The 27,988-nt window shown below is 48.1% G+C and overlaps 9 protein-coding genes across 9 annotated transcripts; 2 read left to right on the top strand and 7 right to left on the bottom strand.

Annotated features, from left to right (window-relative positions):
• Positions 1–10: 10 nt before the first annotated feature.
• Aud_003902 (uncharacterized protein) lies at positions 11–1,381 on the top strand (the record flags this gene model as incomplete). Its single annotated transcript, XM_043288849.1, has 1 exon — positions 11–1,381. One exon carries the CDS (start codon positions 11–13, stop codon positions 1,379–1,381), a length of 1,371 nt encoding a protein of 456 aa, XP_043144784.1.
• A 232-nt stretch (positions 1,382–1,613) lies between these two features.
• Aud_003901 (uncharacterized protein) lies at positions 1,614–2,945 on the bottom strand (the record flags this gene model as incomplete). Its single annotated transcript, XM_043288848.1, has 1 exon — positions 1,614–2,945. One exon carries the CDS (start codon positions 2,943–2,945, stop codon positions 1,614–1,616), a length of 1,332 nt encoding a protein of 443 aa, XP_043144783.1.
• A 1,952-nt stretch (positions 2,946–4,897) lies between these two features.
• Positions 4,898–5,704, bottom strand: Aud_003900 (sulfotransferase family protein; the record flags this gene model as incomplete). Its single annotated transcript, XM_043288847.1, has 1 exon — positions 4,898–5,704. The coding sequence occupies one exon, from the start codon at positions 5,702–5,704 to the stop codon at positions 4,898–4,900; it is 807 nt and encodes a 268-aa protein (XP_043144782.1).
• Positions 5,705–7,493: 1,789 nt separating this feature from the next.
• On the bottom strand, positions 7,494–9,022 carry Aud_003899 (putative cytochrome P450 oxygenase; the record flags this gene model as incomplete). The annotated part of the gene is made up of 4 exons (XM_043288846.1): positions 7,494–7,668; positions 7,724–7,890; positions 7,945–8,052; positions 8,114–9,022. 4 exons carry the CDS (start codon positions 9,020–9,022, stop codon positions 7,494–7,496), a joined length of 1,359 nt encoding a protein of 452 aa, XP_043144781.1.
• A 1,272-nt stretch (positions 9,023–10,294) lies between these two features.
• Aud_003898 (terpene synthase family protein) lies at positions 10,295–13,255 on the top strand (the record flags this gene model as incomplete). Its single annotated transcript, XM_043288845.1, has 4 exons — positions 10,295–11,101; positions 11,152–11,257; positions 11,314–11,600; positions 11,654–13,255. 4 exons carry the CDS (start codon positions 10,295–10,297, stop codon positions 13,253–13,255), a joined length of 2,802 nt encoding a protein of 933 aa, XP_043144780.1.
• Positions 13,256–14,911: 1,656 nt separating this feature from the next.
• On the bottom strand, positions 14,912–15,589 carry Aud_003897 (GNAT family N-acetyltransferase; the record flags this gene model as incomplete). Its single annotated transcript, XM_043288844.1, has 1 exon — positions 14,912–15,589. One exon carries the CDS (start codon positions 15,587–15,589, stop codon positions 14,912–14,914), a length of 678 nt encoding a protein of 225 aa, XP_043144779.1.
• A 2,166-nt stretch (positions 15,590–17,755) lies between these two features.
• On the bottom strand, positions 17,756–21,931 carry Aud_003896 (uncharacterized protein; the record flags this gene model as incomplete). The annotated part of the gene is made up of 7 exons (XM_043288843.1): positions 17,756–18,381; positions 18,490–19,053; positions 19,270–19,459; positions 19,508–19,541; positions 21,009–21,286; positions 21,362–21,646; positions 21,704–21,931. The coding sequence occupies 7 exons, from the start codon at positions 21,929–21,931 to the stop codon at positions 17,756–17,758; spliced, it is 2,205 nt and encodes a 734-aa protein (XP_043144778.1).
• A 1,157-nt stretch (positions 21,932–23,088) lies between these two features.
• Aud_003895 (FAD-dependent oxidoreductase) lies at positions 23,089–23,703 on the bottom strand (the record flags this gene model as incomplete). Its single annotated transcript, XM_043288842.1, has 1 exon — positions 23,089–23,703. The coding sequence occupies one exon, from the start codon at positions 23,701–23,703 to the stop codon at positions 23,089–23,091; it is 615 nt and encodes a 204-aa protein (XP_043144777.1).
• Positions 23,704–27,331: 3,628 nt separating this feature from the next.
• On the bottom strand, positions 27,332–27,751 carry Aud_003894 (uncharacterized protein; the record flags this gene model as incomplete). Its single annotated transcript, XM_043288841.1, has 1 exon — positions 27,332–27,751. One exon carries the CDS (start codon positions 27,749–27,751, stop codon positions 27,332–27,334), a length of 420 nt encoding a protein of 139 aa, XP_043144776.1.
• Positions 27,752–27,988: the final 237 nt, after the last annotated feature.

Raw genomic sequence — 27,988 nt, 5'->3', positions numbered from 1 at the left:
ATAATCAGCCATGTATCCCTGGCACCAGCGCCTGAACACCTGGGCAGAGGAAGCAGGCCTACGCATCGACGCGCTCGGCCTGGTAACATTGCTGGGCGCGGAGGAGATGGACCGCACAGTGGGGCGGCTCGTCCCGAGCCACTACCTAGACTACCTGCCTCTCCTGGGCGCCTTCGTCGTGGCAGGAAACCGGTTCACCTCCAAGCAGTTCGGCTTCACGCTGTACAACATCTCCGCAGGAATCGTGACGACTGAGCTGGCGGGCTGGTTCTCACGATGGCTGCGCGCGCAGGAACTGCGTCAGGCGCGAAGTGTTATTACCTGGGAGGTTGTTGAGCATCAACGGCCCTCAAGGTGGAAGACGTTCCTTGTTAGCGTGTTGCTTGTGGCGCTGCCGGTCCACGGGATGCTTATTGCCTTGACTGTGCTGACGGCGGACTGGTGGGGGTTCGCGAATGTGATGGCGATGATAGTGTCTGTGGTTGTGCGATGTATCCTGGTCGCGCAGAATTGCGCCGGGATAGATGCCAATGTCAGTCGAGCGCAGCAGGAAGCGCGCAACTACAAGTATCCGCAGAAACGGGACAAATATGACGAAACGATGATGAATCTCGAGAAAGACAAACAGCAACACCAACAACAACACATGGCCATTCCCGTCGCGCCCAAGGACCCCTTCGCTATCGCCAAGGTCATCGTGATAACCGACGAGTCGAAAGCTGTCACGATTGCTGCACCCGCTCATCTGATCCAATTACTGTTTACGACCACCCCGGATGTGCCAAATCATGGCATCTACCAGGCGACCCGGCTCTTGGGCTGGGTCGCGTTCGGCGTGCACGTCGTCGCGATTGGCATGTCGGCCCTATACACGCAAATATGTACAGTAGTGGTGATGGTCGCCGCGACGATCCTAACCGCCTTCAAGTTTGGCTGTGATGATTCGCACATGGGGAGGAGGATTTGGAAGGCAGTTATGAACCGCAAACGCAACGACGACGATGAAAAAGAGGCCTGGTCATATACTTGCTGGGTGGGGTCGAGATTAAAGGCGACTGTCTCGTCCTACCCGGATTGGTATAGCGAGTGGAGCGAAGACCAAGGGGAGCCCAAACTACCTCAGGTGGTGACGGTCGTCGAGACGAAAGGTGGAAGGAGACGAGCAAGAGCCGTCCTTGACCTGGAACCTGCTCGTCCTCCCCCGAACAAGAAGAAAATCGTCGAACGCCGGCAAGATCTTTATGCTTGGTTGGGCCTAACGGAGGAGGAAGAGACGCACATGACGGCTTGGGGGTTGATGCCCCGGAATCGGGAGTGGATGAGTGTGTACTTTGAGAAGAAGATGAAGCATAAAAAGCGAATTGGTCGTGATGGGACGTAGGCTGAAGATGGTTTAATGAATCTGACAACGTCAATGAATACGGCGAAGGCCGTGGCTATGTACATGTGAGCATCTCTAGATCCAGCAAAGGAAATGAAAGCAAAGCGTATATGCAGCGTCATAGAGGCTTTAAACTAGACCGCGCTCCAAGAATATATATATTCTTGCTCTAAAACTGTGCCTTTAAAATTATATAACAGTTAATGATCGTGAATAAGAGATATCGCATCAGTTACAGAGTCACCGCAGCATCTGGTACATCAACCCTTTCCAGAACAGTAGGGTCAAAATCTCTGTTCTCAATGTACTGCTTCAGCACGCCCAAAACACTCCTCTCAACAACCACCGGTGTGGAATCGGTCAGATTCTTTGTCGCACCCATGACCCGAGCAAGATACCCCAATGCACATGTTAACGCTCGCTGATCATCGTGGACGCTGCAAAGCAACGCCGGCATATACGTCGGCTGGACGGCAGGCTCATCCTTCGAGCCAACAATATTAAGGTCGTTTACCAGCGCCTCCCGGATCGCGTTGCTAAGAGTCCTCCATGCGGCTTCATAGCGCCGCGCCGTGTCCGGCGACGTCACGCTCCCCATGCATAACACCCGCATCAGGGCACGGTCTTCTCTATCCTCCTCCACATGAAGCAACCGGAATCCCGTGCTATGGAGCCGATCTGCCCGTCGAGCCAAGACAAGGTCATATCCACTGCGCACATCGAGTGTGCCAGCCATGACGCCCTCGCAGGCATCGTAGACATCACAATACGCGTTAAAAACCGGCTGGATGAGAGTTTTCGCACAGGTCCAGTCCAGGTGACCTGCCGCGCCAGCAACATCAAGTAGTTGCTCCATGAAGCGGAGCTGGAAGCTGTGGCGGTGGCGAGGAGCCTCCATCGTCTGAAAAACGGACAGGCAGGCGGGAGCATTTTCTGCCTGTGCCAGCTGGCCAAAGTTAAATAATGCGCCAATTTTGATCCCCATGATGAGCTTGTCCCTGTCTTGCGGGGCGGAGAAGTGAGCCAGCGCTGGGATGAGGCTCTGTGCGGTCGTGCAGGCGTTGAGGAGGACGGCGTCGTGGTTGAGAGTAGCGACGTCTTTACCCGTTAGGTCGCGGCAATCCGATGCGAGCTGCGGATCCTTGCCTAGATCATTAATGACGACGGAGGTGATGAGGATGTAGAGATCGTTAGGGCTCTTGATGACTTGGGCGTAGAATTTCCGGATCCAATCGAATGAGGAGCTAGATAAGCGGAGCTCTGGAGGCTGGGAACCAACGAAGATCTCATATTGTCCCGTGTGAATCCATCGTAGCGTTAGGAGTGCTACGAGCGTCCGGTTTACCTCATCATAGTTTTTTTGGTACAGGATGTATGAGGGCGACGGGGTGTTGGGCGCGGTTGAGGGGTGACGGGGCCGAACGGAGTATGCTCTCTTGAGACGGTCGATCTCTTGGGGAAACTCCTTATATACCAGGCGCAGGAGATCCGCTTCTGGAAGGGTGAATAGCGAGTCCGGATGAGCGCAGGCTGCCTGAAGGGATGCAGGTAATGGGTGGGACATGGTAATTACCATCGGCAAAATCCTAAAGCTCGGAATTTAGTGTGGTCTCCTACATTAGTATATAGGTTATATACACATATATGTATTTCTGCTCAAGGTACAGATTACTACCATGGCTCCCACACTGGCCACCAGTATGATTAAGTACAATGAATCAGCTGCAGACCAGTGCGGGGTTGCCGCCGTGGTGGGTGGTGCGGGCCAGGCAGAACCTTTACTTTTCCCCAGTAAGGCACTGTTCAACATAACAATCCACAAGCGAGCCGCCTTTTTCTCGTGTTTCCCGCACGTGTTTGGCGTACTGAAATTGTTCAGTGGCATATCACGTCTCCAACATCATAAAACGGTCAATAGATTTAGTTGAGTACGAGGGAGGACTTCTGCTTGTAATATCGGCTATCTATGAGGGTGAATTTCCACATGCTTCTAAAATATGCCATAATCTTATCTACAAGCACTCTCAGTCCTCATAAAATATGCACTTTAAGCTGCACTATACAGTAATGTGCTGGTTAACGTAGCAAAGACTAACGTATTCAACCACCGAGTCGCGGATACCACCGAACCGCGGATTTGTATTCCCATACAAAATGGCACTTTTTAACTTGGATTATCTCAACCATAACCTCTATTCTAATAATATACATTGGAGATCTGAAGTTTAACATAAGCGAGCCAATTGATTTTCTTTTTATTATAATGAAGAAACCTAAAGTAGTCTCAAATACATAAAGCAGCCTTATGATACAGTGTAATTTATAATATCTAGGGAAATAGTGCGAATAACAGATTAAAATCTAGTGCATTATAATTAAGTAGACTTATATTATCTTAACTTTTAGTAATTTCCTATGCGATATAGAAATGGCTGAGATATTCTAAATTAAAAAATGCCATTTTGTATGGGAATACAAATCCGCGGTTCGGTGGTATCCGCGACTCGGTGGTTGAATACGTTACTCTATCTTCGTGCTGGATGTGCATGGTAACTTCATGACGTCAACCTTCATGAGTGTCCCTCCTTAGTCATTAATAGATGTTTGGTTTCAGGGATTATTAGCATTTAGCAAATATTTCTTATATTTCTTAATTTATTAATGATATCAGGCGCGGAGTACACAGTCACTATACTGAGTCCATATTCTGCCTTAGCAGAGTCTATATCCACTCTATCTAGAGACTATAATAATTATGTAGACTGGTTGAACCAATCCAAAAATCCATATCCAACCCACCAAATCCACACTTTGGGTTGGATGGGGTCAACCCTGATCCAACCTACATGGATATGGGTGGACCACAATCCGCATGGAAATGGACCCATAAACCCAGATGGGTTGCCAAAGTATCCGTGCCATACACAACCAACACTGAGGCTGTGTGGGTGCGCCGCACCATAACCGTAGATTTCACCGTAAGTTATAGTAGGGAATAGGGATATCAAATGATTCAAATAGTTATATTGAATTGACATATAATAATGTGATATCAAAAGGTATATATATGGCTTTAAGGAAGCCTATGAAAGCATTTAGAGATATCTATTAGTTATCATCATCATATATATAGTTGTTTAGACCCTTACATTCCTTCAGAGCTTAGGTAGACTTATAAAAGGGAGCTGCGATCCTTTACTGTTAGTAGGACATGTACAGGGCAGCCAGCAGCCCCTAGCCTACCCCCTATCCTCATATAGACCCGACTACGCAGCCAGAGAGCAATGTAAGCATCGCAGCCCGAAACAACTGCAGACAAATCCCGAACCCATCCCCCAAAGTAGGGAGGATGAAGCTAAAATCGAACTACTGCTATCTAGAGCCTGGCGGCAATGTAGGATTGACGCAAGGCGAACCCCCTTGCGCCAACCTCTAAAGGCGATAATCTCGCCGTAACGGAATGTAATGGGAAAACATGTTACGAGTCGGTATCGAGTCTTTGTATTCGAACTCGCATCACACCCCAAAACCGCCTACGATAATAACCCCAGCCACAGCAAAAATCACCGCCCACCGCATCAACGCCCGTCGGATGTGATATTTCGCGGTGCGCTCAATTCCCACCGAGTCATTCTCATGCGGGAAGGGTACGTCCTTCGGAACATCTTTACCCAGCGCTCTACACAGCGGCTCCCAGCCCTCCCTCACGTCAAAGAACACAAGCCGATCGGCGGGCACATTTTCCTTCAACCAGGCCAGATGCCTGGAGTAGGTCTCCCTCTGTGGCAGGGTGGCGGCGACCTCGTCGACTGAATTCAAACGTCGACCATCGGCATACAGCCTGCTCCACTGCCGCCGTAGCAGCCAAGTAAAGTCCACAAAATGTCGCATGCCCGGCAGTGGAAAGAGGAGGGCTTTTAGGAACCACGTTCTCGTAAGCCCATGCGCTTGTTTCATGCTCTTTTCCCATGCGAGCGGGTCGCGCACTGTACAGATGACCTTGGCATCGGGGTAGAGCTCCAGCAGCTCTGGGAGAAGGTGACAAGCCGGAGTGTCGGTGACGGCCGCGTAGCCAGTCAGGCAGGGTTTGAGGACAGTTAAGACAGTGCGACGATCGTCGTCAAGCCATGCGTGGAGGATGCGGATCCATGATTCTAGCTCCGAAGGTGGGCCGCGTGTGGTTTGGGTGTTGCAGTGGTAGACGGGCGCGTCGAGCAGGATAGCTAAGGCCACGCTAAAGGATGTAGTCCCAGTGCGAGGCAATCCGGCGCCGATGACTTGGATTTGGGTTCCGGGCTTCGGAACCGAAGGGGTTTGGCCCATTGCCAGTCGGTTACGGGAATAATCACAATAGAGTAGGGACTGTCATTAGCACACACTCGGATGCGGGAAATTCTGTTGATGGCTCTGGCAGAGTAAGCGATGGCTGGCTGCATTTATAGAACTTGGTCGAACTCATATGTAAGGGCTGGTCGATGCCAGATCCATCGCAAACAAGGGCGCTTCCCGAATTCAAAGTGGGCGGGTTACAATGGCTTTACTGCAGTATACATCGTTCCTGGGCCAAACTTCGAACGAATTAACATCAGTGATACATGCAGGATCTAATGCGCCAGTGGCTCATCTCCATCCCGATCCGCCAAACTGAAGACTCAATACAGTAGGGCAGGAAGCGGCAACAATGCTGTGAAACCGGCTCGTGGGAGTTATTGCTATTGCTTGAGAGACAGCATGCCCTGGTTTCGTCAATTAAATTCTAAACTCGGCCTTGTCAGGTTGGCCTTGGTTTGTACGGGGATGCACCCAACCTTGTAGATGGAGCCTCGAATCCTGCATGGTGAGCCAATACTACCAAGCAAGTCGCGCTGGTTTGCACGTACGGACTCATATTGATTGGGTGGGAGGAAATGAAATATGAGCTATCGTGACTACTTCAACACGCTGCAAGAGCTAAGAGAACGGTTCCGCTTGAAGCTGGAGTCACACTCGCATGCACGACTATGAGCCCGACTACCAAAGAGCTGTGCGATGACATGTCCCCTGTACATCGTTCTGTAACTCTCCATGTAGCGCGTCAATGTTAGGGTCAAAGGTGCCCTGTTATGATTTAGAACACCGGGTTCAAACGTGATATTTACAGGTTATCGACACCGCTCTTCTGGAGAGAGTATCCATGCCATACGCACCCTCACCTAATGGCTAGCCTTATACCCTGACAGTGCGCGATGACACCATGAGATCCATGAAATAAAAGCATATTTCTGTCTACGTCTTGTCACTGCCATGTCCTGATGCCGCAAGTTGAACATGTTGCCTCAAGGCTACCAAGTGCTATGATGTGTCCTAGGGCTGATATTGACGGGTTCGTCAGGTAACACTGACAAAACGTTGGAAATGTTAAGATACAAAAGGTCTGCTGGTGCCAGATATGACGGGGTTTTTTTTCCCCCACACGTAGTATACATATGGTACCAGTACAGTAATCCATGGACCTGCCTTTTCCGGCTCCATGGAATCTTCCCAAAATTGGGCCGTTTGATACGGGCTGGACCTTGCCAGACAGGCCGAATATGACATGTTAAACTCGAATTCTGCAGTTCCTAGGCAGACACTATTGGCATTCATCGGTTAGCGCAGCTGTCTGCTCCTGAAGACTGGTATTCATGTGATATGGCTGATTCTTAACGAGCAAGAACATTGCTGGACGTAGCTTGCTGAATTTAGAGTTCCCGTATCAGGCAAAACAGTTGAAAACCCCTCGTTACAGGTGTTGGGCGGACTGCTGTCGACCAGACTTCGTCCTTCGGCTGCCTTCATATTAGCCTTAGTGCTTGCTTTTTCCGTATCCACCCAGCTTCCCTAATACTATTATTCATTAGAAGTTCCAGAGAAAGCAATGGCTGGAGTGCCAAATAGACCCAGTTCAATATCAATTGGTATTCATATTGCATTATGCATACATCCCCTCAGCTTCCAGGTGAGAATCGCAACGAGATATCTTCTTTTGAACAAACAGCGAAGGATACTTGGTAAAATGTCCCAATAAAATCCTATTCAAGGCATGATGTCAGGGATATACGGCGAGGAAATTTAGTTCCCCGACCCTGGTACACTATTCCTCACGGATTCCAACAACCTTGACTCGGACCGTCCAGCAACCATCCTTGCTCCGTGGAAGAAGTTTGTCTCGTACGAACCGAATATTCTCTGGCGTCGTCTGGTACAATTCCAAATCGAATCGACGGACAACAGCTGCGAGGGTATTATATAATTCCGCATAGGCCAAGCTGTGGTGAGCGACCTTAGCGGTGTGAAAGGCATTAATAGATGAAACGGACTCACTTCAGGCCTATACAGCCCCTGTTACCTCTGCTAAATGTCACAAGGAACTTTGAAAGACCTTCATCGCGCCCAGCTGCGAGCATCCAACGTTCAGGGTGAAACCTCGTCGGATCAGGAAAAATGGTGGGATCCATATGTACGAAACGTGCGATCATACTGACTGGTGTCTACTTGCGTTGATCAGTTGTGTCAGCTGGAACAAAGGGTTGTCAAAAAAATACCCCAGGAGGCACCACAATATCCTTGTATTTTAAGGCCTGTGTCGGCGAAATTCTCTGCTGTCGCATAACTATTCCAGAAAAGCGTAGGGCCTCGCGGATGACTGCCGTCTGTGAAATAAACTATCAACCAGGATCCGGGACGACCATGATACACAAGCAGGGTACAAACCAAATATGGCAGCTTTTCAAGTTCGCGCCATGTTGTTGGATGTTGCGGTGTTGGCATTACTTGTTCCAATTCTCTGCGAAGTTTCGAAAGGACCCTCTTGTCATTCAGAATGTAAAATAAAGCCACAGATAAGGTGGTCGCCGTGGTCTCTGTACCGGCAGCAAACAAAACCAGCCCCTCATCCTCGAGGCGCTGCAAATTTCTTTCCTCGGGCGGCACCTCTGGAGCCGTAAGAGCTTGGAAAATGGTCATCTTCTGGGGAGCATTGGAAGTGTTCCTCTGCTGAAGCGCGAGGATTGATTGCTTCCGTACACCATCCAGCAGCTGGTATATTGCCGCTCGGGCCGGGAAGACCTGGCTCATAAACCACGAGGGTACATATCGCAAGAGTTGCGAAACGAGAGGGAAAAACCTAAAGAAGTGAATTTGGTCCGTCCCTTCCTGAACAACCTTGACAATGCCTTTGCCATAGTTCTCAGGATCTTGGAGCCCATAGTTCTCTCCATACGCATATTCTGTTATCACGTCACCTGTCAACCCTTGTAGTCTGTCGATCAACTCTACTACGCTGCCTTCCTTGTGGGCTGTAGTAAGACCATCCAGGAACCTTGAGAGCGACTTGTGGATAACCGGCTCGATATTCTCAATCGACCGCCTTGAAAAGAAGTTGTTTAGTAATTTCCGGCGCATGCGATGCGTTTGATGGTCAACTGTTGCGACTAACGAGGTAGGGGCACTGAAGATCACTACGGATTTCGGGTCTTTGTCTCGCACCCCGCTGCTCGGAGCATAAAGCTCATCGTAGAAATACGGATCTTTGATGTGGACTTCTCGGGGGTTGATCCGCACAATTGGACCTATAAAAGGGTAAACATATTGTAAGGCTGATTTATCTTTGAGCGCTACCATATTTTTCGTGCATCTTTTCAATTTCCCAAACAAACAGTCCACCTAGAATCACATCATGATAGAACTCATAGGCATGAGAAATTGCCGCCAACTTTGGGCCTGGTATATGATGGAGGGGGTGAAGATACAGGCGATATATACTGCGCAAAATCAAGCCAAATATGACGAGTAGTATAATAGATATGGTGAATTGCTCCATGACGGATGTCAAAATTGCGGTAGGAGACATAAGACCCATAATGTCAGGGAGTGGCGTGGGTTATAGGAGGGAAGGAAAAGCCATGCTAAAAATAAGGAAAGATAGGTGTTTTATGAGTACCACAGCTTAAGGTACTTGGAGTCAATGCTCCCTATAATTGGCCGGCGAGGCGCTCTATCGTGAGTAGGCCTTTGAGCTCAGCTAAGCTGTATGAGAGTCGAAAGGAAGCTAGAGTGGTAAGGCGCAGCTGGTATGGTATGTATTTCAATGGCTATGAGGTCCACCCTCTTATCCCTCTCAACCAGTATGGGAGGTTGGGAGTTGGCGGTGAGATGGGATGTATACGTGTGTAGTGATATTTGAAATACGCTTATGCTGTGTCACATTTGAAGGTTATTGTTGAACTTACCGCGAGATGCATTGGAAGAATATCAGCTGAGAGACACCCTCTTTGCATACAACTATTGTATTGTGATTTCCGGAAACTCATTTATTTCATGGCTTGACTAGTCGAATGAATACAAAGTAAAGCAGATCAAATTAAAAGTGAATAATCTCATGACATATCTTATTCTTATAGTGGACTTATCAATCGCTATGCCAATCAAACAGTGATGATTGGTGTCAACAACCGTGGAGCGCTTTTCAGGTTCGCCACACGATGGGTACTGTGCTGGAGACCTAGTCCTTGCATATTAAGATTCAGTTATTCTCCCTAACTCCAGTTTACCTCCAGGTAGAGCCTATGTGACCGCCTTGCATTGTGCATAGCGGACGCAGCTGGACGATGAGCAAAAGACCGTTTGGTACATGGTATTCAAGTAACTAACACCTGTACCCAGAGAGTTCTTCGTAGCCTAAGCTTCTGTCAATGCCACTCTGAGATATACATCGATCTAGAGTTGACGTGGCCCAGTGAGAGGGTCAGATGCCTGTGGATCCAGTTGAAGTACACCCATGCTTTTTATTTAAGACATAGCCCAAGCCAGACATTTCTGAGCCGATCAACCCTACCAACCATTCACCCAAAGTTCCCTTTGTATTCCATACTCTAGTATTATCCATCACGCAATATGATTGGCAATCCGGGAGCGCTACTTGTCGATATGAAGAAACAAGGCTTGTTTGAGAGTTTTGATAAGTCTTACCATCCAACCTACGGGATAGGCACAATGACCGGCAATATATACGATACTGCGTGGATCTCGATGGTGAAAAAATCCACGGAAGGTGGATCTGTCTGGGCATTCCCAGCTGCCTTCCAGGCTATTTTACAAGAGCAACGTCCTTGTGGCAGTTGGAGTGGAACTACCTCGGAATTGGACTCTATTGTTAGCACCTTAACGGCTCTTCTTGCTCTACAGAAACATGCAGAGAACTGCTGTGAAACAGAGCTTCAAGATCTACACTCAAGGATCCTCAAAGCAAAACAATTCCTACAGACAGCCTTGAAAGGCCTGGATGGCTTGCTGGCAACATGTACGTTGTCTGTTGGTCTAGAACTTCGATTACCAGCAATTCTAGATCTCCTGGAATCGGAAGGGCATACATTCGACTTTGATCGAACGTACCTGACTAAGTTTCAGTCGAAGAAACTTTCGAAGATTAACCTGGAAACTATCTTCAACGGCCCACAATCGTCTCTTTTACACTCTCTGGAAGCTGTGATTGGGAAGGTTGACATTGAAGCTCTGAGACATCAGAAAGTCCTCGGCAGTATGTTAGCATCTCCATCTGCGACCGCAGCATATCTCATGTATCATCCCTTGTGGGATGATGAGGCCGAGGAATACATTCGGCATGCAATCTCCAACGGTGCAGGTCGAGGATCAGGCCTTGTGGCCGCAGGATATCCGACCACTGTATTCGAATGGGCATGGGTATGTTTGATCCATGTTAGTTGCAATGCCGATTATTCTAATCCGGAAAGGTGACATCGAATTTGCTACGCCATGGCTTTGAAACAAGCAGCCGCCTTATACAGATTGGCAACCAAGTTGAAGACGAAATTCAAAAGCAAGGGCTCGTTGGCTTCGGTAGAGCACCTTCAATCAATCTATTTTTAAGCCTTTCGTTAACCTGCTGTGGATAGTCCCCAAGGCGTGCGCTGATGCCGATGACACGGCCAAGGCGTTAGTAGCCCTGATGCTGCAAGGAACACGCTACTCGCCCCAGGCGTTGGTCGATCGGTTTGAGCGAGAAAATCATTTCGCAACCTATCTGCACGAGACGCATACAAGCGTGAGTACGAATTCTAATGTCCTGACTGCTCTGGTATTGCTTTCGACCGATGGCCACTACCAGCCGCAAATCGAAAAATGCACTCGCTACCTGTGCGAGGCATGGTTTAACTGTGACGGACTGCTCAAAGATAAATGGGTATGTTGAACCATTTTTACAGACTGTGCGTTATGTTCTAAGGGTATCGCCAGAATATTTCGCCTTATTATCCGACGATGCTCATGTGCGAAGCCTTGATGTCCTACATCCAGCGCTGGAGTGAAGGACATCTGGCCGCATTACCAGATAAGCTTATGAGGTTTCAGCTACCGCTCACGCTCTTTCAGTCATTAATCCGAACATTGCACACCCAGAACCAGGACGGCTCCTGGGGAAGCTCAAACTCTGCTGAAGAGACCGCATATGCCATCCTGATTCTGAAAAGCGTGACATGTTTCAGTTTCACTGAGATGATAGCAGCCCGCGTGAAAACAGCAATCAGCAAAGGCCTCGAGTTTATTTTGACCCGAAGCCAACGCTCGCCGACAGACGACCAGCTTTGGTTGGACAAAACCTTGTATGCCATACCGACTGTTTCGGACTCTTACATCATGGCTGCTGTTCAAGCTGAGGAGACTATTAACAAACTTGCCGAAATACCATCCAAACTGGTCAACATATCAACGATCACGGTTTACAAAATGATAGAATACTTTTCTCAATTGCCATCCCAAACGCAAACACCAAAGTGGGTCATACAAGCTTCAGCAATCGAGGCGATTCTTCTTAGCGACAGTTTGAAGACGCTGGATGTATTTTCCACTGGAAGGCCCCTGGGAGAAAAGTACATCAAATTTGCCGCCTGCTTCTGGACATTGGCCAACAACTCAAGCCCCGGGTGTCTCCTGAGTACGCGGGTTATTTACAGCATGGCAGAGCTCTCCATTGGTTTGTTTCAAGAAGACGACCTAATGGAGAGGTCGCTCGCAAGTCTACCGGACTCTGCCATCCCCATGATAGTCGACTATATCGACAAGTTGTGCCATGAAACCAATCTCTGCAAAGATCATTCTCTGCACCAATGCCTGGATGAAGACAATATTTCTAATATGGATGAGGAAGCTCTCCACAGGGTCAAAGCCGTACGGCAAAACATAGACCTCTGGTTCCGTTTTGTCTTGGATGAGAAACTCACTAGGAATACTAGCTCTTCGGATAGACTGGATCTGCAACAAGAAGTGAAGATGGCGACTTTGGCTGCTACACAGCGAGCCAGGGCGAACAGAGCACTAAGCAACGGCTGTGGGCATTCGGACGCCGAGCATATCACTGTACGCTCGGGCCAGAATTTCTATACCTGGCTGCATACATCTGCTGTTCATGACGTCAAGAGCGCGGTTGTCTCCAAAGCCCTTATCTGTAAGATTGGAAACGGTGGTGATGTCTTTATCACCGCCAAAGAAAGATATCTTGCCGAGAGGTTATGGAGGCAGATGTCTGTAGAAGGCAGGCTTTGGAATGATGTCGGCAGTATTGAGCGAGACCGCCTTACATCGAACCTCAATTCGGTCAACTTCCCCGAATTCTCGTCTCCTCAAAGCCTCAAATCGGACGGCGATGTACGGACGCAATTGCTTCAACTTGCGGAGTACGAGCACAAATACACACTTTCTTGTTTGAACGACTTGACGCAAATTTTGGAGAATTCCGGTCGTCGAACCATCTCAGTCTACCTGCAGATGTACCACCGTTGCTGTGTAATTTACAATGAAACCTGTGCCAAGTATGCTTTTGGTTCCACCACAGCGATGTGATATGCAGGTATGGAATGAATAGACTGCGTGTGGCGTTGCTAGCGACGAATAAACTATGCAATTTTAGCTTCAATATTGAAGTGCCAGTCACTAACAATTGCTGGAGACGTCTTTTAATATTGCTTGGAAGCCAAGCCTACTCGCAGGGCAGTTTTGAAACACTTCCCTCGCAGCCATGGCTATGCCCAACAGAGCCATTGATTTCCCGAAATGTTCGAGATACTTATTCGCAAGCGCCTCGATTTCCGGAATATCATATGTTCTAGACGCCTGATAATCTACTACGCTCCTCGTGATTGCTCTCGCGATAGGGGATGCGTTTGATTGATCGTCGACCTTGCCGTCTCATGAGTTCACGTGCACAAGAAGTTCACGACAGTATGACCTACGTCTTCGTATACATCGGAAAGGAGGCACTAATCCGTAGCCATAACAGCCAGCGCACAGTAATCAAATTTCGTAAGAGAACTTGCGATATATTGGTTGACGATATCCGATCTCGGGGGAGCCATTATGATTATACTTTCACGAGTCAGACAGATATCTGCCCTCTGCCCTTGACTATACCCCGTTAGCCTCTTGTTTGAAAGCTGCTGCCAGGTGTCGGTATGTTTTACTCCAGCTCCATCCTCGACAGTAAGCAGTAGTACTACTTGAGTCCATTGCGGCGAATTCTGAGACATAGGGCAGGCTGGCCAAGGCAGCCCCGAAGGAAATTGGTGGTACGGCCATGAGAAGTAAGTCATAAACCTTATAAAATGCGGCGAAGATAATCGCAGTCGGCATCCCTCAATTATTACAGGTGGCGGAGGGCTTCGAAATTGTACGATGAAGCGGAAGTTGAGCCCTAAGAACTATCCCAGACGAAATTGTATATAAAACAGCAGCCTCAGATAGACTATTGTGTTGAATGGTGAGTCAATGAAGAGTGCGTGAATCTGGCAGAAGAAAGCTGCTGAAAGGCTGCCATATTTCGTGCCGCCAAAAATGCTAAAATAGCAAATCGAAATTCTTATGAATCAGCGCGGGCAGAGGCCTTCTTGTTGAGCTTAAAGAGCTGATTTCCGACTCCATCATCACTGGCAGCAAGACAGCTCAGTTAAATTCCTCTATAGTTTTCTCCTTGCAGCCAGGGTTATTAGCAGTGCCATACTGGTGATGTGCCAACAGAGGCATATCATCGGTACATTCTGATAATCTTTTTGCAACCACTGTTAGAAAGGCTCTTGGCGCTCAGCTCCTACAGGATGCCGTGCGTTCTTGCAGTTTTGGATTTGCTGCTGGTTTCACTTCTTACTATAAACACAGTTGTTTGATGGCTAGGCTGTATGGGTCTGGAGTTCTTGAAGGCGGGTTCTCAATGCTTGTATTCCATATTTCTCTCCCTTTCGTATGGAGATTGACTTCGGAAGCTTCTGGTCGTCCAATGCTGAAAAATGGCTGATAGAGGTCGGACACATCTCTGGAAAGACGTTGCGAGTCCCTATCTGACAGAAACCAATTGACAATACCATCAGATAGACATTGTTCAGCCAGACACATTTGGGGGGGAACTTATTGTTAACTGGATGCTTTAAACATAGAGTTCAATAGTAGTGAATCTTCTTAATTCTTCTCAAATTTGGATCAGCGCTTCATGTCGCAATAGACCTTCTGTTAGATGCCCTGAGACCCTAGAGAACCAGGTCGCCGAAGCATCCAGTGCAAAACTTCCACCTCATCTTCTGTATCTTCGCCAACTACTCTCCAGCCACATTTCGTCAGTACCTTCGCACTCGCTGTGTTGGTCTTCTCTGTAACAGCAACCAGTGTGAACGCTTCGTCCGCCTCCAAATCGTGAGTAAGGGAAGGCCCGGGAAGCAGCAGTTCCCACCATGCCCTAGTGAAGCCCTGAAGCGCTTCTGTCGCGTACCCCTTTCCCCATGCTCGAGGATGGAATAAGTAGCCAACTTCCGGATCGCCTGAAGGGGAGAGAGCTACAACGCCCAAAACACCGATTACAGTGCCTTCCTCATCCCCTATCAGTGTACTCGATGACAGGGTAGGACTGCTCAGATTCGGATCTTTTTTCTTGACCACGACGAAATTATAGCTCAGTCGCCCCTGTGTACCATTTTCGGACATGTCACTTCCAGACATATACAAATCCATCCACCTCCTGGTCTCCTCTAGTGACAAATCAATGCGTCCCTGCCTTGTCCAACGCATGACCTCCGGGACTGTCCGAAGCGTACGAAGTGCAGTGATGTCTGTGTCTCTGAATGGCCGCAGCAGAAGGCGAGCAGTGTGAATCGTAGTGGTTTGAGAAAAGCTGGGCAGGTAAGGAAGAGACATGGCGTTGATTCGATGTCTTTCTTGGTCTATATTGAAAAACCCTCCGTGGAATTAAAAGGAAGTCTTCTATTAATTAGAATCAGCAGACAATCTTTCATATATACCGCGCCCATAGGGAGCCTGCTCACGTATTTGTGCTGATTTAAGGTGTTAGAAAACGTGATTTTATTGCCCGCTACATGTGGGACAGAAATTTTACTTATGTTTTACGAGACATCCGGAAGTCGTGTCGTGTGCATTTTGGCCCCATCACGAACACGAGTATGGAGCCTTCGTCAGCATTCATTCCTGCTTGAGATGTAATCCGACAACACCATGAGAGTCACACCTTGCAATTTACTCAATTTACATGTTTAAAATTTCTGAGTAGGGCCTTGATGACATTCTACCAGCATGCAAAAGGTCAAGCAGTGCTGAAAACCCGTGAGAGCACTGTTGTGCGGGGGGTCTCAAACGGGTATACCTGCCTACCCAGGTATAGTGCAGTTCGTATTTGGGAGCATTTCATGCCTCGAGCTCGAATTGGAAGCAATCTGTAAATCTCGCAATCAACAGATGAAATCCTCTTTTAAGTATTCTAAGGAAGGTTTACTTAGAATTACGTTTGAACTGTCGATAACCCAGCAGGATCCACGGTCTTCCTTTTCGCCTAAGTTCGGAGATCAACTGAAAGAGCCTGTTGAACTTCCTTTGCTTATTTTCAGAGCCGGCTGATCTTTTGAAAGTAGAAAATCGCCTGGCGCCCGATTTCAACACAGGACCATGTCAAAATAAAGCCTTAAGCCACATACAATTTGTATTATAAAGAGATCTTTAAGGGGAATGAAACAGGTCTTAAAGAAGCTGGACACTAATTTTAATCGTTCCGGAAGCCGGTGGTAGCCGGACCTGCTTTTGTTGATCTACCTTTGTAGAGGCCTCTCCAACAATTTAGTTGCTGGAGGCTTTACTTGAAGACATTTGAAGCTGTCTATCCTGCCATTCAGACAACCCATCCTGTTCCTTCTGCTGTAGCGTCAAAGAATGTTGTATTATTCTGCAGGATCCCAGAGTGCAAACTTCCGTGATCTGCCGCGAACCATGCTTAACTAGAAAAATTAGCATGTGATAAATAGGTTCCTCCAACAAAGGCGGGGCAGGCCGGGGTCTTATGCTAGCTGTCTCATCTCACAGTGGCCTTCTTAATATCCTCACGGGGAAATATGACAGGCTCGCACAGCCATCTATTGAAATGCCCATGACAGCAAATATCTACATTACGAACGGTTGCTTTAGGACAGACATTGGCTGTGTATCCAGACCTCCCCTTGCCCGTCACTTGAGGGCATCGTCTCCAAACGTGAAGACTCTACTGGAAAAGTGAGGGAGCACAAGCCAGCCATCTGAGCCCCAGATTACACCGCCTGTACAGTTTCAAATGCTTATCTACGGTGTACTGGTACTATACAGCCTATTAATGCAAACCGCCCTCTCAATCATTTGATTACACGTAATCTAACGGGTGATATCAGGGAGGTTTAGATCCCAGCAGTTAGCTGTTGCGGGGTGCAGAAAAGGGATAATCTGTTAACAGATTGTCAAATCAGTATGTTGTCACACCATTTGATAAGTTCTGTAGAGCACAGTCCAGTAGGGTCAATCAATATCCACATCATTCAGACGTGATACTCTTGACAAGGTGTATGGTGCATGAATAAGATCGGCTTTAATTAATTCCCAGGTGTATATTAATTCCCAGGTCTATATTTCTATTGAATAAAAAGCTCGCCCTGCTGAAAATGTCACAAGGAAGAGGCTTTTTCTACCCCATACTGCGTCGGCCTATGGCGTTAATGGCCTGTAGTCTTTTCAATTAGTCTTGAGCGCGATTTATGACCAAGCCGTTTGCACCAAAACCCGGGATGTGAGTTGACAGAACCACTGATGATTTGATACTTATGCCTGAACAAACAGACCTACCTGAAACCTTCGTTCATGGGGCTGGTCTACATGTTTACACTTAGATCTTTTGCGCGGTCCAGTTAGTTTTCAGGGAGGGCGTGCTCAACCTTATCAAGGTTGAGCAAATTCATTGAGTTTGACGCTCGATTCAATCAACAACAAGGAAAGAGAGAAGTCCGCCAACGAATAAAACTGTAGAAGAACCAAGTCCACTTCAAGGCAGCATCAGCGTTTCGACTCGATGGCAGCCACGAGCGCCTCCATCCAAGTGTCGCAAACGATTTTTGACATCTGATCGTCCCGTGTAATGTCAAAGCCCCAGTTGGTCATATTGAAAATATTTCCTGGCATCTCATCCTCCAGCCCCACAACCTCAGGCCAGAACTTCAACCCATAGTCCTTGTCACAAGGTGCATTCGGATTTCCGGTCCGCGCATGGTTAGTTAGATACCGCTGGAATTGCGCAAATAGCGGTTCTATAGAGGCCTGGAGCTTCGGATTATACCATGTCGCAGGCATATCACTTCCATGCTTCCCATTCAAACGGCCGTCGAGAAAACTGTATTGAAACGCCCAGGCGCGCTTTGGATAGGCTTTTAGAACAGCGCGTAGGTTGCAGGTAGAGAGAAGGTTGGTATATAATGCAGAGAGCATTTCCTTCTTAGTCGAGTTTGCGTACAGAGATTCAAAGAGGTCCGTTATTTTCATAGTTTGCTCTGTAGAATTCGGTGGTAAGTTTCTGGAGATAAAGGATCGTAGCTGGCCCTCGGGAATAGGGTCGGGGAGGAAGAGGCTCCCTTCGTCCAAGACGTGGCTAACAAGTACTGAGTCGACATTTTTCCAGGTGTTTCCTGTGGCTATTCTTAGCTTCTTCTGGAGCTTGACCCTTTCTCGTCTTTTTTCTTTTTAATCCCCTTTTTGTTTGTTGGCGGGAGTCATGCATGATATTGAATACTTACCAATAGCGTACTCAAACACAGCAGGGTTTCGAATGTATGCCCCATCTGGCACGGGTGACGATTCACCAAGATACACCTCTTCATTTGCCTTCTTGAGAACAGTGCTATTTGCCAAACGCAAGCAGCGAAGCGCATCTTCCCCTTCAGTTGGGCAATCCGCAGCCGCTGCAAAGTCTCTGAATCGCTTGTAATTCACTTGAGGGTCTGCGTTGGTTCCAAAAGAAGGACTCTGCAGTATTACCCTCTTGAATAAAGGATCAAGGTTCCCGCTTTCTGCGATCAGGTGATAAATCAGAGAACCGGCGCCAGCAGACTGGCCCCAGGCAGAGACATTGTCAGGATCGCCGCCAAGGAGATGTATGTATGACTGCACCCAGGCAAGAGCGGCGCGCTGATCATGCAGACCGGCATTGAAAACTCCATGGGCGCGCACAGGCTCTCCAGCAAGGAAGCCAAAACCTCCCAGGCGGTAGTTAATAGTTACCAAAATCAGGTCGTGATCTGCCCGCTGGATGAGAGATGTGCCCTCGTAGTATCCCATTCCTATTGCCTGGTCTTTGGAACCTGTAACATACCTATAGAACAGCATGAGTTTCAGAACAATTACAACAGCGAGAGGTCGACAGTGTGACCTACGCTCCACCATGGATCCAAACAATCACTGGAACTAAGCTTTGACGTTGCCTCAACACTTTCCCGGGTACGTAAACGTCGAGAAAAAGACAGTCTAGCACGTTGAGTGTGAGCTGGCTGGTTATTACTCAAGGTGCAGAACCATACCCTCAGCAGCATCCTTGGTGAGATTTTCGGATCCTGGCATAAGAAAGTTGTCCGGAATTGGAGCAGGAATGCAGTTATGACCATATGAGCCGTCTTGAACGCCAGGAATGAATTCTGGGGGTGCCGGTTTAGACCAGCGTAGTTCACCCAATGGAGGAGCAGCGTAGCGGATATTGCGAAATACATAAACCTGTATTATTAGTGCCCAAGATGGTAGTTGGGCGGATAGAGGACTTACATCTGCCTCATCATTGTAATGATGAGCTCGCCACCTTCCATATGGAAGACTCAGCAGAGGTAGTTGACTCCGTCCAAAGCTGGTGCCAATGTTCGCAGAAGAGGTAAGTTCTGATGCCAAGACTGACACAGAGAAGATAAGGAGTGAGCCAAAGATCAACATTTTCTACTGCTTTGGTGATGGATAGGCAACTTGAGAGTCACTGAGAGGGACATTTTGCGAACTTTATAGGGGGAGAGGAGCCTGATATTACATTGAGACTTCTGTTTATTGTTCACATTTCTGTATGCGTCAATATCTGAAACTCACATTTGTATGCGACTCGCATTATTCGTATTCCATTTCAAGCAATGATTGACGGACTCCAGCCTAACCGAGCTGTCTCGCATTCATTGTTGTTCTGATTCGTCAACTAAACGAGGTTGCTGTGACTCTCAGACCACTGATCAGACAGACTCATTGGCTCCCTCAGGTAGGAGCTACCCATGTAGGTGTCAAGATCTTATCCATCTAATTCAATATTATCCATGCTGACTTTGAGTTATCTAGCTTGTTGCCCTTGAAGATTGCGTCAGCTGCATCCTGACTGTGCTCCCATTTTCCCGCACACATGGACTAATAAGTACAGGTTCGGTTACAACTTGCACTACGCTTGTATGTTCAAGCAAGGGCGAAATAATGGCGAACGGCGATCCACGTCCACAAGGTTGCGCTCATAATCTTGTTAATAGCTCCCGAATATTACCGAAGTCTTGCAGGCGTGTAGTCCTGAGCCAGGTAGACTTAACGCGACCAGATTACGGTGTTGAATACGGGACTCTCAGCTTTGTGGCAATTCACCCTTCTTCATTCCTATTCTATATCATGTAATTCCAAAAGATTCCTTGGTAGTCGCTTGCGCAGCAATGAGACGAACCTCGCGAGCTCATGATTCCATTGCGGAAAATATGCTCTGTGAACAGCAATATCTGGGATCAAATCTAAGGCAAGATATTGGAATTGATCGTAGACCAATCCCTGAATGGACTCTGGTAATCCTTCATATATATCCTCTGCCCATCGATAGATCAGGAAGTGCCCCCCGCTGGACTTGCGGTTCTTAGTGAGGTTGAGCTTCGCATACACCGGTCGCATGAAGGAATCAATAGTGATATAATGCATGAATAGTGCCCGTGAGACATGATTTGCGGATGCAATGAATCTATGAAACTCTGAGCTATCCATGCATGACCATGCGACATAGATCATTGTGAGCTGTGTAAATGCATGTCGGTAAGAGATAAGTAATGACTCGTATGACAGTCGTAGTGTGTGATAGAATGTCCAATGCGTACTCGTCTCCAGAAGCGGCTGCAGCCTGTCTAGAGCTGCAATGCATGCCGCTATCGTATCCGCGTCCTTCAAGGTCTGTGGCTCCCATGGTAGAGTCGTCGTTTGCATCATCTGTTCTTGGGACTGTAGACAACTGAAGATATTGCTTTTTCGGCTTTGTCGGACATACCAGTTCGTTATGATGCTGCAGCCGCGCACCATGACGGCAAAGTCGATGACACCATCACTCATTTGGCGAGCTTGGAAGGTCAATGCGTAGCATGTTGCTAGAGCACTGTCCATTTCAGTCATAGTGCAGTTGTCGCCTTTAGCAAGAATGGCGCCGAGGGCTTTGAGAGCTTTGCCCCGGTGCGCGATAGCAAGAGGGGCGTATTTGTACCGTTGTGAGGTGGTTAGACAGCAGTATGATGCGCCAAGGGAAAGTAACGCATGGAGGAGATGGGGACACTGTACATGAGTCAGCGGGATCAGCCACAATGTTTGCAGTTTGCGGCTCGGGGGGTGGGGTGAGTAGCAGCGTACATCGTGGGCAAACGCTGGTATCTCCGACGACCAGGTGCCCTCATCTCCCAGTGGAAGACCCGGTCGTGCATCGGCAAGAAAATGATGCCAAAAGCGCAGATCGTCACTGGTGAAAGGGGCCGTGCCAATTCGCGGAGATGCCGAAGGGGCTGGTGATAACCTTGGTATCGGATGCTGTTTCTGACCAGCCTTCACTAGTCGCCATCTCCCGTCTTCTTTGGCTGGGTAGACACATTCTTGGTCTCTGCGTAGACAGTTCAAACATGCTGGTTTTGTTTCTTGACACTGTTACTCCTTGCTCAGTTTCAGTGGTGTGGAGAGGCCGTCCGCTAACTTGCGTACCTTGACTCTCCGCGTCTTGCAGTTAAAGCATCCCTGGCGAGATTTTGTATGGGGCCGTTTCAAGCGGTCCATCCGTAGCTGTGGGCTTGGAGCCTTTGATACATTATGTATCAGAGGAGTCGGCGTGGCACCAGTAGCAAGCTGACCTTCGCCGGTGAGATGGTTTGAGGGGTATCGAAACAACGGGGAAGGAAGAATGTCTGGGGAGACGTCTTGAGTGTATTCCATCGGCACAGTGGCGGCGATTTCAATACTTAGTCCCAAATGCCACCCCGAGCGTAAGCTTCTTAGCTTCCAAAACCCAGAAATATTCGAATTTGGCCAATGGTTTGTGACGGGAAGCACTGGGCTTGAGTTTTTATATCTCGAAATACGAGATCAGGTGACCGACATTGCACTGACTCATTTCTCCCTTCAAACTAAATCTCAACTAAGCTATTAACAAGACCGAAATGCCAAACTTCTACAGAGTATATTCAAAAATAAAAGGCATTCTTCAACGCGTTTGCTGAGGAATCTTGACACCTAAGCATTTCCAGGGATCAAATAGAAGCATGAACAGTCATATTTTTATTGAGTACAAGCTCCTAATCCATATATCTTACGACAACATAAACTACATCTACTTTTGGTAATTGTAGCTATCAGATATTAAGAGCTTTGGAACAAGAGGGCATGAAAGTGCTTGGAATCCAGCCAGCCCAGCCGGCTGAAGGCGAGGAACAACCTCGCTGCTGGGCACCACTTCAGTGTAGCGAGTGTAACGATTTTGTTCATATAAGTACGTGATGCCCAGCAAGAGGAGTTGATTTGAACCGCGTAAATACCTTGATCTAAGGCCTGAAAATATGTGTAAGCCGAAATAGCAGACGAGGTGGCCAGGCCGTTTGTGCCAGCTCGCTTACTGATTACATTATAAGACGCCAGAATGTCAAAAAAGGCCCACATGGTACAGAGGCGTGCACCAAAAGTTTTGGCATATGCTAGTAAGATTAAATGAATTAGTAAGGCCATTAAATGTCTTTAGTTTCTATGATACTGGCATCCTATATCTCTTCCTGTATATAAACTTGCTGCCCTCTGGTATATTATCACATGCTACCAACCCAACACTGGAAGATTGCATGAAATTCACTAACCATAGTTAACTAGTTAAGAGAGTTGAAACTTCCCTTGAACCATATCTAAGTAATGTAAAAGTCCGAAGAGATAATATATTTCTTTGTTCACCCAGTACAGGCCCAGTCTGGGAATCTTGATTATGCATTCCTACAGTACACATATGTAATAAAGGTGGAGATTATTCTGCCTGGATTTGTGCGGCCGAACACAAATGGGGATGTTGCTGTTGGTAAACTTCCGATATATATATTAGCCATTCATAGCTAGGTCTGAGTCCTGATCCATTCGGCAATATCGTCGTCCATAGTAGGTGAATATAGCCATTGCAGATCCTCCGAGGCGTGCGACTCGCGTTGATCATGGCATCGCTGGCCTCGGCCATGGTCGTGTCTCTCAGCCTCGGGAAGTCTGCTGGCGTCTGTTTCGGCGGCCATCCTTAGGATAGCATCGATGCGCGCCTGCCGCAGGTTCCGCCAAAAGGATAATGCCTCCTTGAGGTTTGCCCGGGGTGGGAGCGAGTCTAAGAGCAAGGTGAGGGTATAAGCATCCTCAAACGCCTGATTGACACCCTGGCCTGAGGAAGGTGGCATGGAATGAGCGGCGTCGCCGATGATTATGGTGCGTCCGGTGGCAGACGCCCACTCTGCCAGCTTCGGCATACGACGGAAAGGCCAGAGCAAGAGTCCCCATTTTCTTAACGAGAGCTGGTCCATGATCAAACTTGCTGGCGCATTCCATTGCTCGTAATCCTTGCTGAACAAATTGTAAAGTTGGTCCGGATCTGCTGCCAACGCGTACCAACCAGCGCGACCAAGCGCAGGGTGAGAAAACTGCCGATTTACCATAAGATCCGAGCCATCCTTTACGTCAGGGATCATGAACAGGAACTCGGAACATCTTGAATGGTACAAGACTTGTCTAACTCTTCGCTAAGCCATGAAACAAGGTTCGTTGGCAGATGGCCGTAGACGCAGGCCAAGCCCATGTACTCAGGTGTTGCTTCAGTAAGGTGCTTGCGTACGGTAGAGTGGATGCCGTCCGCCCCAATTAACAGCGAGGCATGCTCCTTCCGGCTGTTAATGAGAAAAGTTACGCCCTTGGCTGTATCGTCAACCACCCCTTCGAATCTCGACTCGTATTCGACATGGACCTTACATTCCTTCACAGCCGCCCTCAGTTCCTGTTTCAACGTCTCACGATAGATGAGATGGCTCTTGTATCCGTAGAGCCTTTCCGTTGCGAGGTTGGTTTTGCAAGTAGGGTTGCCTTGGGCATCTTTGATGGTGTGGGACTCTGTCTCATAACTCTATATATATATATATACTCCCTGTAATCTGTACAATTTTAATCTTTAAATCCGATAGTAACTCCATTAAACCTCCGGGACAATCCCCTGCGACGATAACCAGCTTCTGAATTACATCCGACGTAATGCTCTTGCACACACTAGCCTTCAATGATCAACGTTACTCCAATTGTCGGCGCTTCGAGTTTTGCGGCTTCCGACGGGCCGAGAAGACCTGGCTCCTAATTAAGAGGGTTAAGAATTGGAAACTTCAATCCTTTCACAAGCCTCTCCATCAAAGTTTGCCAGGAACTCAAGAGTCAAATCTATTGCCATCCGCAATAGTTGGTCTCGGCAAATTATGGATTCCCCGTCCTGTGGATTCACGTTTGATTTTCCGTCTCCATCCACACTGGCTGCCTCAGATTTACTTTCTGAGCAGTATCTAAATGTTGAGGCCGTCCCCCCTCTTCCTGAACTGAACTCGCTTGAACCTGCATATGCCGTTAGTAGCCATCGTGATACTGTCGGAACAGGCAGCCCTCACCGAGATCAGACCAATGCGTTACACAACAGTAATGGGATGCCTACTGTTGCTTTCCCCAGTGCGTAAAGTCATAAGCTGAAAAGACAGCGCTCCAGGATAGCCTGTCGGCCGTGTCACAATAGAAGGGTGCGGTGTGATGCAGCATCAGAGGGTTTGCCGTGCTCTAACTGTCGCCGTTCCCGCGTTACTGAACGTGTCTTCATAGACTCGAAAAGGACTCAGTCAGTACACGGATAAGTTCAAACCCTATCTATATTCTAACTAAACGAGAAAAGGGGTATCCGGGGACGTTTTGTTCGATATGCCAGAGACCATCGGCTGGTACCCGCGCAATCATCGACCGTCGACCGAGGCCCATCATCTAGTCATGACAGCAACGGACACTTACTACTGGAGAACGCGTTGTCCGACCAGATAATTAGTGGTTTACTGGACAGAAGCCAGGATAGCCCCCAAGCGTTTCAATTTACGTCTGTGGAGCAACCTCATTCTTTTTTAGAAAGCGGCCAAATCGCCTTTGTTGGAGAAGCTTCTCCGCTTACATGGCTTACCAGGAATCAAGTACAAAGCAAATCTTTCCACCGACCGATCTTTCGGCGCCATGTTTCGGAAATGGAGGAGAATTCTACGGCAGTTCCGGCCGCGGCTGACGGTTTTCCTCATACAACCGCTCTTCAAAGTCTGCTTTTGGATGCCTTTTGTGCTCGGATCCTTCCACTATATCCGATTATAGCCAGCACGAAGCTCCTTCGTGACTGGAGTCGTGGGACTTCCATTACTTCTTAAATACAGCGTTCTTTTCATCGGTGCGGTACATACTGCAGCAGAAGTATTCACACAAGTGGGCGCTTACAGCAAAGCCGACAGGCTGGACGCCATCTATTATAAAGCAAAGCAGATATATGATTCAGACACCAAAACAGACCGAATATGTCTGATACAGTCAATGTTCATGCTCCAGTTTCGCTTCGGCTCAGCACCAAGCTACAAGGATAGCTTTTGGTGGGCAAGTAACGCCGTCAGCCTAGCGCAAACTGTGGGTTTGCATCGTTCAACTCGACATGTTGCCCTCCCACCTGAAGACAAACGGCTATGGAAGAAGATCTGGTGGGTCCTTTTTGTACGGCATGAATTCTGACGGCCCTTCAGGTCCTTGTGAACAGAACTGACCCTTGAAGATACGTGACCGCCAAATTTCCTCCGGCACAGGAAAGCCAATGATGGTTGACGAACGGGACTGCGATGTCGAAGAGCTTACAACCGAAGACTTTGTAGATGGTGAATCGATCGAAACCGCCTACTTCACTATCTCCCTTGTTCGGATAGCTAAAATTAGTATGCGACCCGCACCATTGCAACTTCCATCAGTGTCACTAAATACATTCAGTCAATGATGTTGTCCGCTACAAATTCTCACCTGCAGCGTCGGTGACTCCATTGCGCGAGGATATCAAGGCTGAAATTCACTGTGCCTTGCAAACGTGGCAAGATGGACTTACACCAATAATGCGAACTGTAATATCTCTAATAGGAATCGATTCGCCCTAATTCTTGCTTTGACAAACTCTGTTACTGCTTCATAGACCAGCCTTGGCTGACGCTAAAAAGCCTCCATTTCAACGTGAGTTTTCTACGGCTCTAGCTTTTCAAGCAGCTGGACGTATCAGCGACTACGCAAAAAAAAATATTGGAATACTTTACGGTTAATGAATTCCCTATTTATGCGTGAGATTGACCCTTGTGGTGTCTTTGTTCCTTTCTTCGTGCACTAGGCTAACATATTCTTAAGCGGGATGATCGTGTATTCGGCAATGGCTCTTCGCTCCACTGAGAGCGTACCATTCGAAGAGAGAGAGAGGGATCAACAGCAAAGGAGAAGCGAGATCTACAGTTCTTGCGTTTTCGAGTTTGAGAATATGTATCAGATTCTCCGGATGTACAAGCTTTACTTTGGAATAACAGTGGACATTGGAAAGACCGCGAGGTTCCAATGAGATTTTCTCACGAAGCTGAGAATATTAATCGACAGCCCGCCATTTGTTGTCTTGAGAATCCGCATGTCTCAACATCCATTTTCCCAGATCCGGTGCTTGGCCAAGGAAGCGTTCTAGGTGATTTTAGGGTGAGTACATGATAAACAGGGTGCGCAATGACCCGCGCCGCGCAAGCTTACCCAGTCAAGTGTAAGTGGGTAAGTGGACCAAATAATGTCCCAGTAGCATAGCTATTATTAGTTACTAATTCTACTTTTGAAACACCGAACCACTTTGCGAAGTAGACAGCAACGTTTATCACTCTAGGCAGCACTATTCCACCCATCTTGAAAGTCAGAAAACAATATATGTTATTTCACCATGTCTAATAGTCTTAAAGCGCTACGGTATCAAGCGTTGGATAAGACATGAGCAACAGGTTTCCATAGCAGTAAATTTACAGGGGATCAAATCTCCAACCTTGCCATTGCCAGTCCTTGCACCTCTTGCGCTTGGCCAACTTGAGCCAGCCCTCCATTCAGCAAAATATATTTGGATCGCTCGGACGTTGCCGCGTTCGCTGACTACCCTCAGGCTCTCGACTCTCAACAGTAGTTCCATTACGGTCGTCCAGGAACAAGGGAAAGTTGGATATGACTCCTTTGAGTAATAAATAGCCCGCGCGTCATTGGAGGAATCCGTCAGTTGGGAAATCCCATTAGTTGAGGAATCTGGCTGGGGACCCCCCAGGTCACCACCTTCTTCAGTGTTTCTTGAAACTCCCACAGATACCGTTCCGGTACCTGGAAATCCACAACTACCTGTCGTCCCATCCCGAGCACCTGGGCCGCTCTCTCCGAGAAGCTGAATGTACCGCGATTCCCGAAGAAGGCTACCTGTTCCAGCCCCCCATACACCGTCTCCCCCGATGCCAGCGTAATGCAGTAGCTGTTCGAAAAGTAATCGTCCGTGTTGGGATCCCCCTCCCACGTTCCCGCCGAGAGCTCGCGCTGGAACATCATCACCAGGTCGGAGTCCGTGGGCCATTCGGCAAACCCAGCCTGGAGGACGTTGTAGAACTCATCCGCCTCCCCACCGGCGCTTTGGGTGATGATTCGCATGCTAAAGTACTGAATGAAAGCCTTTTTTGAGCAAAGAAGGGAAAAAGGAGTGTGTGAAGATGGTATCCCCGAATACGAGCCCAGAGTAGATCTTTGTTGCACGTGATCTCCTCATGCTTTGGTCCTCGCCCCCCTGCAGAACGCAGGTCAGGCCACCACCCCCCCGGGATCTCGGAACACCGGCGCTGATTATCCGCGATCATGTGATCTCACCCCACCGGCGGTCGGATGAGCTCA

Source organism: Aspergillus udagawae (genome assembly GCF_001078395.1).
Source record: "Aspergillus udagawae IFM 46973 DNA, scaffold_3, whole genome shotgun sequence".
Taxonomy (NCBI): Eukaryota; Fungi; Ascomycota; class Eurotiomycetes; order Eurotiales; family Aspergillaceae; genus Aspergillus; species Aspergillus udagawae.
The sequence above is the reverse complement of the archived record's forward strand: the minus strand, read 5'-3'. Positions and strand labels throughout refer to the sequence as shown.